Consider the following 12,468-nt stretch of genomic DNA (forward strand, 5'->3'; position numbering starts at 1 on the left):
TGGCCACAAATAAAAGTCTGAGTTCTTGGACTATTTTTATTGTAAGGAGTACGAACAGAGAAGTTGCAGTCCAATGGCATATGCTAGCCAGCCTCCAACATCTTCAGATCAGAGATAGCTGCATTTCCAATATGTGGTTATTAGTCTCCCCTGAGGGTATTACCAGTTCAAATACTACAACTTTGAGAATCCATTTTGACTGATCACGGACCATTGCGATTTTATGTAGGAATACAGGGTTGAGTCACAAGCACAATTTATTTCTTAGGGAGTAGAAAGGTTATGGGCAGGAGGAATGTTGGCCAGATAGTATCAAGTCATGCACAGAGTAGAAAGGTTCAACTTTAAACCGGCTATATGCAAATATTGCAGGAGGGAGCCTACAAAGTCCTTCAGATGGATGACCCCCAGGGCAGGAGCCATGGCTCGCCCACAACGGATCGCAGGAGTAAGAGGCATGCATGTTGGCAGACTGTCATATGGCGCAACCAGGCCGGACAAGGAGACCATGGTGTCCGAAAGAAGAGCGATCCTCGAGTCCCTCAGTGGGGACAGGAAGATGGCCGCTAAGGACAAGAGGTGAAGACTGCAGGCCTACCAGCCAGGGTAACAGTATCAGGTGGGGGGGGGGGGGGGGGGGGGGGAGAGGGGGGCACCCAATGTACAACGGACTGACTAGGGTGCGGGCCCCCTGGACTGAGGCTCGACCTCGGACTATGCCGGTTCACCCGGCTTTCTTTTTGGGGCTGTTTGACCTTGTTCTTTCAATATGTTCTGGGGGGGGGGGGGGGGGGGGGCGTTTTGAGAGGGGACGGGAGCGCAACGCTTATGATCAGTGGCAGTAGCCATGCAAACGGGACTTTCACTCAAACTACCACTCCCCTGCGTCAAGCTGGGCACAATGGGACTCACTCCAGGTACACACCGATCGACATTGCTCCACTCACACCATCCCCAGGTCAGTAAAACTTGTCACACTTAACGTTAAGGGGTTGAATAATCCAATCAAGCGCAGAGCAATCATTTCATACCTCGAGCACTCAGGCGTGGACATGTGTCTAGTTAAGGAGACTCACTTAGTCTCTTTGAACCAGCACAGAATGCGGTCTAGAGCCTTCCCCATACAACACTTCTCCAGTGGGAGAAAAGTGGCGGGGTTGCGCTCCTGGTGTCGTGTTCTTTCAGGGAGAAGGTGGGAGATAGGATTGCTGAGTTACAGAGAAGTCTCCTGGCTTATAGAATCCACAATGGGGGGGACCTAGATGGTGGAAGCGTCTATCTATGTTCCCAACGAAGGTCAGGAAAAGTTCATTCTCTGGGCCCTCACAGAGGTAATGACTACCCAGGATAGACAGGTGCTTATTGGGGGGAGACTTTAACATAGTTTTATATAGGGAGTGGGACAGATCTGCCTCACGATACGGAGGGACAGAGGCCGTGCACACGAGGGACCTGGAGAGTTTAGAGGGGTGGGGTCTTAGATCTGTGGAGTAGAAGACACCCTAAAACTAGAGATTACACCTTTTACTCACAAGACCTACGCACGTATATACCTTTTGTTGATTCCAAGGAAATCGAACAGAGGACGTGGACATAGAAATTAAACGCTGTGCACTATCGGATCACACAACGGTGACCCTCACACTTAATGCTCCCCTCGGACACGCGGGGCCCCACCCTTGGTGCCTGAGGTCCACACTTACAATGAGGCCGGAGGTGGTTGCTTAGATTTCCAAAGCTATTTCCACTTACTTAGAATTTAATGATACAGCTGACACCCTGCTACCCCTTCTGTGGGATGCACTGAAAGCGGTGATCAGAAGGGAGTTTATAGGGATCTCCGTAGCAGATAAGAAACTCAGATGTGAGAGCACACTTACAGCAGCAGGTGACAGAGCTTGAAGAGATACATAAGAGGACGGGGGCTCCGAGGGTCTGGAGACAACTCAGTGCAGCTCGGCTACAACTGGCGGGGCTCGACAGGGACAGGGCGGAACACGCGGCTCTCTGACTGCGGCAATCCTACTATGTGGGTGGCAACAGATGAGGCCGCCTTTTGGCCACTAGACTTAGGACCCAGCACCAGTGGTCGGGGGTGACATCAATTAGGCTCTGAGGGGGGAAAGAAAGAGAGGGAAGGGAAAAAATAAAAATAAAATCGGTGGTCACGAGCGACGCACAGATCGGCTCGGCCTTCTGTAACTTCTACCAGGCCCTGTACTCGGCACAGAAGGCCAACCCGGGGCCCTAGCTATGTTATCTTGAACAGGCCCACACGACTAAACTATTGCTGGTGGAGGCGGCCCCTCTCGAGGATCCCATCAGGCTGGAAGGTGGTCATCTCCGCAATAGCCGGACTTGAGGCCTCGAAGTTCCCTGGGCTGGATAGCTTTCCTATATCCTTCTAAGAAACTATTTGCTCTAGCTTGGCTCCAAACCTGACCCGACTCTTTAACATCAAGGGGCCAGGGGACATGCCACCATCTATGCTGGACGCAGTCATAGCGGTCATTCCGAAACCCGGGAAAGATCCCTTGGAGTGTAGCTCCTACTGACCTATATCACTACTAAAAGATGATTTCAAGCTGCTTATGGGCATCCTTGCGGCCCGTCTCAACCCACTGATGCCTGGTCTGGTAGATCCCGACCAGACAGGCTTCATCCCGGGTAGACGATGTGGAGACAACACAAAGCATCTACTGCACACGGCGGACAAGGCACAGCATGCGGGTCGTAACTCAATGCTGCTCAGCATAGACGCTGAGAAGGCGTTCAACCGTGTCCAGGGGACACACCTCCACACAATGCTTAGACACTTTGGCCTGGGGACTCGGTTTCAGGCCTGGGTAGTAGGGGCCTATAGCCTGCCGAAGGCCTCTGTTAGGGTCAACAGGGTGTCATCTGCCCCCTTCTTGGTGGGCCGTGGGACCGGCCAGGGGTGCCCGCTGTCCCCTCCCTTCTCTTTGCTCTATATATGGAACCTTTTGCTCAGAGAGTGAGAGATATACTGGAGATTACAGGGGTCAGATTTGGAGGGGAAGAGTATACGATCGCGCTTTACGCAGATGGCGTTGTGGTGACACTCAACAACCCAGTGAGAGCCCTTCTGGTTTTTCTAGAGGAGGATGAGGCTTTTGGTGTGGTGTTGGGCTTCCGGGTGAATCTATTGAAGTCCCGGGCGCTCGATCTTGCGCTCCGGAGGGAGACGATGAATGACTTAACACAGCGCTACCCCTTTCAGTGGGAGGAGGACTCTGTCTCTTACCTATGTCTCCAGATAGCCTGAATGGTGTTTGAGACAGCCTCTGAGAACTACCGGCTCCTCCTGGAGGGGGGCCAGGGCCAACCTCGCAGGGTGGAGACGCTATCCCACCTCGTGGACTGGCAGAATAGCAGCTGTCAAAAGGTTGATCCTCCCCAGGGCCTTCTTCCTTTTTCAAATGCTACCAGCAGAGCCACTGTCTTGCACCCTACAGGTTCTGCAGAGCGAAATCAACAGTTTTATATTGTGGGGGGTGGGTGGGATAAGATAGGTCTAGCGTTGGGGGTAGCTCTCCAAAATATACTGACTCAATGGGGACCGTCTCGGATTCCTACCAGCTGGGGTGGTTACACAGACTTTGGCTGATCCTGGGGATGGAGAGCATCACCCTATCCCTTACCTCACACAGGGACTCCTATAGAGAGCTATGGCACCCATTTCTGACTTTGGTTTCCAGCGAGTTTAGGGAATTGAGATTCCCTAGATATCTGCGACTTCTTCTTTTACAGGAATAAGAGACTCCTTGATGCGTGAATGGGGAGGGGGGTCTTCGCAGTTTCATTATCAGTCCCACAGCCACCACTATAAGCTAACACTCCCGGGGGGGCAGGGGGGAGGTTAAGGGGTTTCTCCTTGGGGATTGTTGGGTGCTGCAACACCCTCATGTGTCCTGGTTTGTCCCTTTCTCTTTACGTTTTAAAATCGTTAATAACGAAATTTGAACGATAACAGGTAAAGTATTGCACTGTTGGCTATTTTCAGTGCAATATAGTTGGTGCACATGGTAAAAATGTAGCTTTAAACAAGAATATACCCTAAAAGCAGTTTTCTGTCCACCACTGATTTGAGCTATCAAATATAGATGTAAAAGGAATATCAAAGAAAATTGGATTGTGTAGATTTGAAATGATAATGGGGTTGCACGCAGATGGGAGTAATACGTGCAAAACAACGGTTCAAGTTATAACAGTACAGAAGCTAAATACTGAAGTACATATGAGTTTACACTACTACATATCCTGAAATGCTGTCGAAACAAGTACGGTACATTAAGGTTTTCGATTCACTTCTAGGTTCAGTCGAGTTAAATTGCAGAAAATGGGCACTTAGAGGGTGGTTCCGGCGTTGACTAAGACGAGAATGACAATGTTTAACCTTTAAACACAAGCGGAATAGGTCAGCAGTGTCACCACACATTCCTGCGACAGTGGAGTATCTGTGCTCAAAGCACTTCATACAGTACAATTCTGGTCTGATGACACCAGCGTCCTGCCTGCAAAAGGCAGTGTTTCGATGCGTTCTTACCTTAACTCGCGTAAACGTGTTTTTGCACTCCTCGCCACTCTCCAGTTTTTTTCGTTCTAAAGGACTGTAAATAAGATTGCGATAACCTTCTGGTTTAATAAAACCCACGACTACCTCAATATTTTTTTAGACCTAGCCGACTAAAAGAAATAATTTCTGAGAAAAATACTTTGAGCATTTAGCGAGTAAAAGGTTGTTAGCAATAACTGTGCACCACAGGGTCAGAAACCATTGAGGGACCCTTGGAGAAATGCCTTCAGTCTAGGACGGTACAACAGATAGAGAAACAGAACGATAGCGATAATTTCCAGTCCAACAGGGCTATCAAATAAGCACACTATGACCACATAAACAATAGTTTGAGATTTCACTAAATGAAACAAAAGGATTTCAGAAGATTTAAAAACACAACGGTCCCGGATCAACCCGAACAAAACAAAAAAAACGTTTCGGCGTGCTCCTACTTTAAATGAAATCTACCACCAGGCTGAGATGTGCATAACGGCAGGTCTCTTAGTAACCCCGCAACTGAAAGAAGCGACGCCAAGTTTGTGACAGACTTAAACACTCCAATTAAAGATGGCCCCCTCTTTCGCAACCATAAACTAGATGTCACATTTTAACTTCAATGAAACCATGTAGTAGATGAATGTCCCCTTTTTATTTCTATGCTGGATTGGGAAGGAGACCCTCTCTCACCCGCTTTCAGGATCTGCTTTGGCCGGTGCCGTTGACCCTGCACCGCTCTCTTCTGTAGTGTCACTTGAATTCGCAGGTGCCGTTTCTCCTTCCGCCTCCGTTGAAGCAGCTGTGGGCTTAGCCTCTGTCACCTCTTCAGAAGCTGCAGTAACACCTGACTCGGCAGTCGCCATGTTTTCAACAAACCACCCCGCGAGATTTCAAACATGGTAACCGCGCGAGACTGTGTCACGGATCACGCATCCAGAGACCGTTTTGTGCATCGAGACTTTTTGGAAGAAAAAAACAAGCACTGGTATAACCAATTGGTTGGCCTTTCCGAACCTAATGCAGACCCCAAGTTTCAACTTAAAGATACTACTCTGAGGGAAGACAGAGGGTTTAAAGTGTACTGACCGGAGCTTTCCTCCCGTATAAATTGATGAGCTGTTGTCTCCCAATAGCATAAGCACATTAGAAGCAGTTAGTCCATTTCAAGCACACTGATTAGCTCAACGTTTTTTCTAAGGAAGGCTCAGATGGTATTCCAGAGGGAGAGTGTTGAAGGGTATTTCCTTGGAAATACACCACTGACAGCAATATGCCCCCATTAGGATCTGTGGACGCATTTTTTATCCTTCTCAGGTACTAAGTTTGCAACTTAGTAAACTAGGTTTAACCCCTTCGCTGCCAGGCCTTTTCCCCCTCCTGTGCCGAGCCTTTTTTTGGCTATTTGGAGCAGTTCGCGCTTAGGCCCTCATAACTTTTTGTTCACATAAGCTACCCACGCCAAATTTGCGTCCTTTTTTTCCAACATCCTAGAGATTCTAGAGGTACCCAGACTTTGTGGGTTCCCCAGAAGGAGGCCAAGAAATTAGCCAAAAAACAGTGAATTTTTTTTTCTTTAAAAAAAATTGGAAAAATGGGCTGCAGAAGAAGGCTTGTGTTTTTTTCCCTGAAAAGGGCATCAACAAAGGGTTTGCGGTGATAAAATCACCAGCTTCCCAGCTTTCAGGAACAGGCAGACTTGAATCAGAAAACCCAATTTTTCAACACAATTTTGCCATTTTACTGGGACATACCCCATTTTTACGATTTTTTGTGCTTTCAGCCTCCTTCCAGTCAGTGACAGAAATGGGCATGAAACCAACGCTGGATCCCAGAAACCGCAACATTTCTGAAAAGTAGACAAAATTCTGAATTCAGCAAGGGGTAATTTGTGTAGATCCTACAAGGGTTTCCTACAGAAAATAACAACTGAAAAAGAAAAATATTGAAATTGAGGTGAAAAAAACATAAATTTTTCTCTAAGTTTTACTCTGTAACTTTTTCCTGCAATGTCAGATTTTCGAAAGCAATATACCGTTATGTCTGCTGGACTCTTCTGGTTGCGGAGATATATAGGGCTTGTAGGTTCAACAAGAACTCTAGGTACCCAGAGCGAATAAATGACCTACACCCTGCAGTGGGTCTTCATTCTATGCCGGGTATACAGCAATTCATTTGCTGAAATATAAAGAGTAAAAAATAGCTATCAAGAAAACCTTTGTATTTCCAAAATGGGCACAAGATAAGGTGTTGAGAAGCAGTGGTTATTTGCACATCTCTGAATTCCGGGGTGCCCATACTAGCATGTGAATTACAGGGCATTTCTTAAATAGACGTCTTTTTTACACACTGTCTTACATTTGGAAGGGAAAAATGTAGAGAAAGACAAGGGGCAATAACACTTGTTTTGCTATTCTCTGTTCCCCCAAGTCTCCCGATAAAAATGATACCTCACTTGTGTGGGTAGGCCTAGGGCCCGCGACAGGATATGCCCCAAAACACAACGTGGACACATCACAGAAAACAGAGCTGTTTTTAGCAAAGTGACTACCTGTAGATTTTGGCCTCTAGCTCAGCCGCCACCTAGGGAAACTTACCAAACCTGTGCATTTCTGAAAACTAGAGACATAGGGGAATCCAAGATGGGGTGACTTGTGTGGCTCGGACCAGGTTCTGTTACCCAGAATCCTTTGCAAACCTCAAAATTTGGCTAAAAAAACACATGTTCCTCACATTTCTGTGGCAGAAAGTTCTGGAATCTGAGAGAAGCCACAAATCTCCTTCCACCCAGAGTTCCCCCACGTCTCCCGATAGAAATGATACCTCACTTGTGTGGGTAGTCCTAGCGCCCGCGACAGGAAACGCCCCAAAGCGCAACGTGGACACATCCAAATTTTTGAAGGAAAACAGAGGTGTTTTTTGCAAAGTGCCTACCTGTAGATTTTGGCCTGTAGCTCAGCCGCCACCTAGGGAAACCTACCAAACCTGTGCATTTCTGAAAACTAGAGACCTAGGGGAATCCAAGTTGGGGTGACTTGTGTGGCTCGGACCAGGTTCTGTTACCCAGAATCCTTTGCAAACCTCAAAATTTGGATAAAAAAACACATGTTCCTCACATTTCTGTGGCAGAAAGTTCTGGAATCTGAGAGGAGCCACAAATTTCCTTCCACCCAGCGTTCCCCCACGTCTCCCGATAAAAATGATACCCCACTTGTGTGGGTAGGCCTAGCGCCCGCGACAGGAAACGCCCCAAAGCGCAACGTGGACACAGCCAAATTTTTGAAGGAAAACAGAGGTGTTTTTTGCAAAGTGCCTACCTGTAGATTTTGGCCTGTAGCTCAGCCGTCACCTAGGGAAACCTACCAAACCTGTGCATTTCTGAAAACTAGAGACCTAGGGGAATCCAAGATGGGGTGACTTGTGTGGCTCGGACCAGGTTCTGTTACCCAAAATCCTTTGCAAACCTCAAAATTTGGCTAAAAAAACACATGTTCCTCACATTTCTGTGGCAGAAAGTTCTGGAATCTGAGAGGAGCCACAAATTTCCTTCCACCCAGCATTCCCCCACGTCTCCCGATAAAAATGATACCTCACTTGTGTGGGTAGGCCTAGCGCCCGCGACAGGAAACGCCCCAAAGCGCAACGTGGACACAGCCACATTTTTGAAGGAAAACAGAGGTGTTTTTTGCAAAGTGCCTACCTGTAGATTTTGGCCTGTAGCTCAGCCGCCACCTAGCGAAACCTACCAAACCTGTGCATTTCTGAAAACTAGAGACCTACGGGAATCCAAGATGGGGTGACTTGTGTGGCTCGGACCAGGTTCTGTTACCCAGAATCCATTGCAAACCTCAAAATTTGGCTAAAAAAACACATGTTCCTCACATTTCTGTGGCAGAAAGTTCTGGAATCTGAGAGGAGCCACAAATTTCCTTCCACCCAGCGTTCCCCCACTTCTCCCGATAAAAATGATACCTCACTTGTGTGGGTAGGCCTAGCGCCCGCGACAGGAAACGCCCCAAAGCGCAACGTGGACACATCCAAATTTTTGAAGGAAAACAGAGGTGTTTTTTGCAAAGTGCCTACCTGTAGATTTTGGCCTGTAGCTCAGCCGCCACCTAGGGAAACCTACCAAACCTGTGCATTTCTGAAAACTAGAGACCTAGGGGAATCCAAGATGGGGTGACTTGTGTGGCTGGGACCAGGTTCTGTTACCCAGAATCCTTTGCAAACCTCAAAATTTGGATAAAAAAGCACATGTTCCTCACATTTCTGTGGCAGAAAGTTCTGGAATCTGAGAGGAGCCACAAATTTCCTTCCACCCAGCGTTCCCCCACGTCTCCCGATAAAAATGATACCTCACTTGTGTGGGTAGGCCTAGCGCCCGCGACAGGAAACGCCCCAAAGCGCAACGTGGACACAGCCACATTTTTGAAGGAAAACAGAGGTGTTTTTTGCAAAGTGCCTACCTGTGGATTTTGGTATCTAGTTCAGCCGGCAACTAGGGAAACCTACCAAACCTGCACATTTTTGAAAACTAGTCACCCAGGGGTGACTTCTGGGGCTCCCACTAGGTTCTGTTACCCAGAATCCTTTGCAAACCTTAACATTTGGCCAAAAAACACTTTTTCCTATCATTTCGGTGACAGAAAGTTCTGGAATCTGAGAGGAATCACAAATGTCCTTCCACCCAGAGTTACCCCAAGACTCCCGATAAAAATGGTACCTTACTTGTGTGGGTAGACTTAGCGCCAGCGACAGGAAATGCCCCAAAACACAACGTGGACACATCACATTTTCCCAAAGAAATCAGAGCTGTTTTTTGAAAAGTGCCTAGCTGTGGATTTTGGTATCTAGCTCAGCCGGCAACTAGGGAAACCTACCAAACCTGCACATTTTTGAAAACTAGGTTCTGTTACCCAGAATCCTTTGCAAACCTTAACATTTGGCCCCAAAACAATGTTTCCTCTCATTTTGGTGACAGAAAGTTCTGGAATCTGAGAGGAATCACAATTGTCCTTCCAACCAGCATTACCCCAAGACTCACGATAAAAATGGTACCTTACTTGTTTGGGTAGGCGTAGCGCCAGTGACAGGAAATGCCCCAAAAGACAATGTGGACACATCACATTTTCCCAAAGAAAACAGCTGTTTTTTGCAAAGTGCCTAGCTGTGGATTTTGGCCTCTAGCTCAGCCGTCACCTATGGAAACCTACCAAACCTTCGCATTTTTTAAAACTAGACACGTCGGGGAATCCAAGATGGGGTGACTTGTGGGGCTCTCACCAGGTTCTGTTGCCCAGAATCCTTTGCAAACCTCACAATATGACCAAAGAACACTTTTTCCTCTCATTTCGGCGACAGAAAGTTCTGGAATCTGAGAGGAGCCACGAATTCCCTTCCACTTAGCGTTCCCCCAAGTCTTCCGATAAAAATGGTACCTCACTTGTGTGGGTAGGCCTAGCGCCCACAACAGGAAATGCCCCAAAACATAACATGGACACATCACATTTTCCCAAAGAAAACATAGCGTTTTTTTGCAAAGTGTTTAGCTGTGGATTTTGGCCTCTAGCTCAACCGGCACCTAGGGAAACCTACCAAACCTGCAAATTTTTTAAAACTAGACACGTAGTGGAATCCAAGATGGGATGACTTGTGGGGCTCTCACCAGGTTCTGTACAGTGACAGAAAGTTCTGGAATCTGAGAAGAGGCACAAATTTCCTTCTACCCAGTGTTCCCTCTAGTCTTCCGATAAAAATAGTACCTCACTTGTGTGGGTAGTCCTAGTGCTCGCGACAGGAAATACCCCAAAACACTAGGTGGACACATCAAAATTATCCAATACAAAACTACCTGTTTTTGCGTGGGGGGGGGCACCTGCGTTTTTGGTCTTGGGCTCAGCGCCATCTAGAGAAACCTACCAAATCCAGACATTTCTGAGAAGTAGAAACACAAGGGAGTCCAGGGAGGTGCGACTTGCGTGGATGCCCCAACGTTTTCTTACCCAGAATCCTCAGTGAACCTCAAATTTAGCTAAAAAATCACATTTTCCCACATTTCTATGTGGGAGCACCGCACCAGACAACTTTCCTACCACCCAATGTTCCCCTCAGTCTCCCGGTAAAAATGATACCTCACTTGTGTAGGTGGGCCAAGTGCCTGTGACAGGGAAGAGTAAAAAAAATGTCGAAATTGAGGGGGTGCCAAAGCGGGTCCAAAAGGGCAGTTTGAAAAAAAAAAAATTTTAGGCTGACAAGTGCAGCAGCATTTTTATCGGTATAGATGAGACAATGTTGGGTGGTAGGAATTGTGTGGATTCCTGCAGATTCCGGAAGGTTCCATCACAAAAATGTGGGAAAAATTTGTGATTTCCAGCAAAGTTGGAGGTTTGCAGGGCATTGTGGGTAAGAAAATGGTGCAGGTGCATGTGAAGCACACCACTCTGGCATCACCCAGAAGTTTAGTTTTCTGATGTGTCAAGGTCTTGTGGATTTTTCTACATGGCAGCGTCCCAAAGTAAAAAAATGCAGCCCTCACCATTCCAAGTGGGACAATTTTGAGAGTTACCAAACTCTCATAGCCCAAATTTAAAACCAAAGCCCCATATAATCAAATGACCTCTTGCTTGCTGTGGGATAACTTTTTAGTGTGCAGGGGGAGAGCTGAAAGACTGTTACCCCTGTCAGTTGGGGTGGGGGCATACCCAGGCCCATACTGGTTGGTAGCCACCACTGTAGGAGGCTGGACTGGCTTGTAGTGAGTACCAAGGGGTACTTACACCTTGCACCAGGCCCAGGTATCCCTTATTAGTGTAGAGGGGTGTCTAGCAGCTTAGGCTGATAGAAAAGGTAGCTTAGCAGAGCAGCTTAGGCTGAACTAGGAGACGAGTGAAGCTCCTAAAGTACCACTAGTGTCATATGCACAATATCATAAGAAAACACAATACACAGATATACTAAAAATAAAGGTACTTTATTTTTATGACAATATGCCAAAAGTATCTCAGTGAGTACCCTCAGTATGAGGATAGCAAATATACAAGATATATGTACACAATACCAAAATATGCAGTAATAGCAATAGAAAACAGTGCAAACAATGTATAGTCACAATAGAATGCAAAGGGGGCACATAGGGGTAGGGGCAACACAAACCATATACTCTAGAAGTGGAATGCGAACCACGAATGGACCCCAAACCTATGTGACCTTGTAGAGGGTCGCTGGGACTGTAAGAAAACAGTGAGGGTTAGGAAAATAGCCCACCCCAAGACCCTGAAAAGTGGGTGCAAAGTGCACCTAAGTTCCCCAAAGAGCACAGAAGTCGTGATAGGGGAATTCTGCAGGAAAGACCAACACCAGCAATGCAACAACAATGGATTTCCAGACGAGAGTACCTGTGGAACAAGGGGACCAAGTCCAAAAGTCACGATCAAGTCGGAAGTGGGCAGATGCCCAGGAAATGCCAGCTGTGGATGCAAAGAAGCTGCCACCGGATGGTAGAAGCTAAGGATTCTGCACGAACGACAAGGGCTAGAAACTTCCCCTTTGGAGGATGGATGTCCCACGTCGTGAAGAGTCGTGCAGAAGTGTTTTCCTGCAGAAAGACCGCAAACAAGCCTTGCTAGCTGCAAGGGTTGCGGTTAGGGTTTTTGGATGCTGCTGTGGCCCAGGAGGGACCAGGATGTCACCAATTGCGTGAGGAGACAGAGGGGGCGTCCAGCAAGACAAGGAGCCCACTCAGAAGCAAGCAGCGCCCTCAGAAGTGCCGGAACAGGCACTACGAAGTGGAGTTAATCAGTGCTCACCCGAAGTTGCACAAGAGAGCCCCACGCCGCCGGAGGACAACTCAGGAGGTCGTGCAATGCAGGTTAGAGTGCCGGGGACCCAGGCTTGGC

At 47.5% G+C, this 12,468-nt stretch overlaps 1 protein-coding gene across 4 annotated transcripts in view; it reads right to left on the reverse strand.

The window, feature by feature from the left end:
- The window catches only part of ASH2L (ASH2 like, histone lysine methyltransferase complex subunit), a 231,446-nt gene extending 225,964 nt beyond the window's left edge, over window positions 1-5,482 (reverse strand). For 2 of the 4 annotated variants that reach the window (XM_069213444.1, XM_069213443.1), the window contains exons 1-2: window positions 5,267-5,395; window positions 4,568-4,631 (exon numbers count right to left, since the gene is read on the reverse strand). Coding sequence is in view for 2 of the 4 variants with exons in the window: in XM_069213442.1 (XP_069069543.1) it covers window positions 5,267-5,439 (173 nt within the window). In the remaining 2 variants the exon portion in view is untranslated. Of the gene's footprint in view, window positions 1-4,567; window positions 4,632-5,266 lie in introns of all 4 variants that reach the window. The other 2 variants (XM_069213442.1, XM_069213441.1) reach the window with 1 other exon arrangement.
- Between the last annotated feature and the right edge of the window lie 6,986 nt (window positions 5,483-12,468).

Source organism: Pleurodeles waltl, chromosome 11, assembly GCF_031143425.1.
Source record: "Pleurodeles waltl isolate 20211129_DDA chromosome 11, aPleWal1.hap1.20221129, whole genome shotgun sequence".
NCBI lineage: Eukaryota > Metazoa > Chordata > Amphibia > Caudata > Salamandridae > Pleurodeles > Pleurodeles waltl.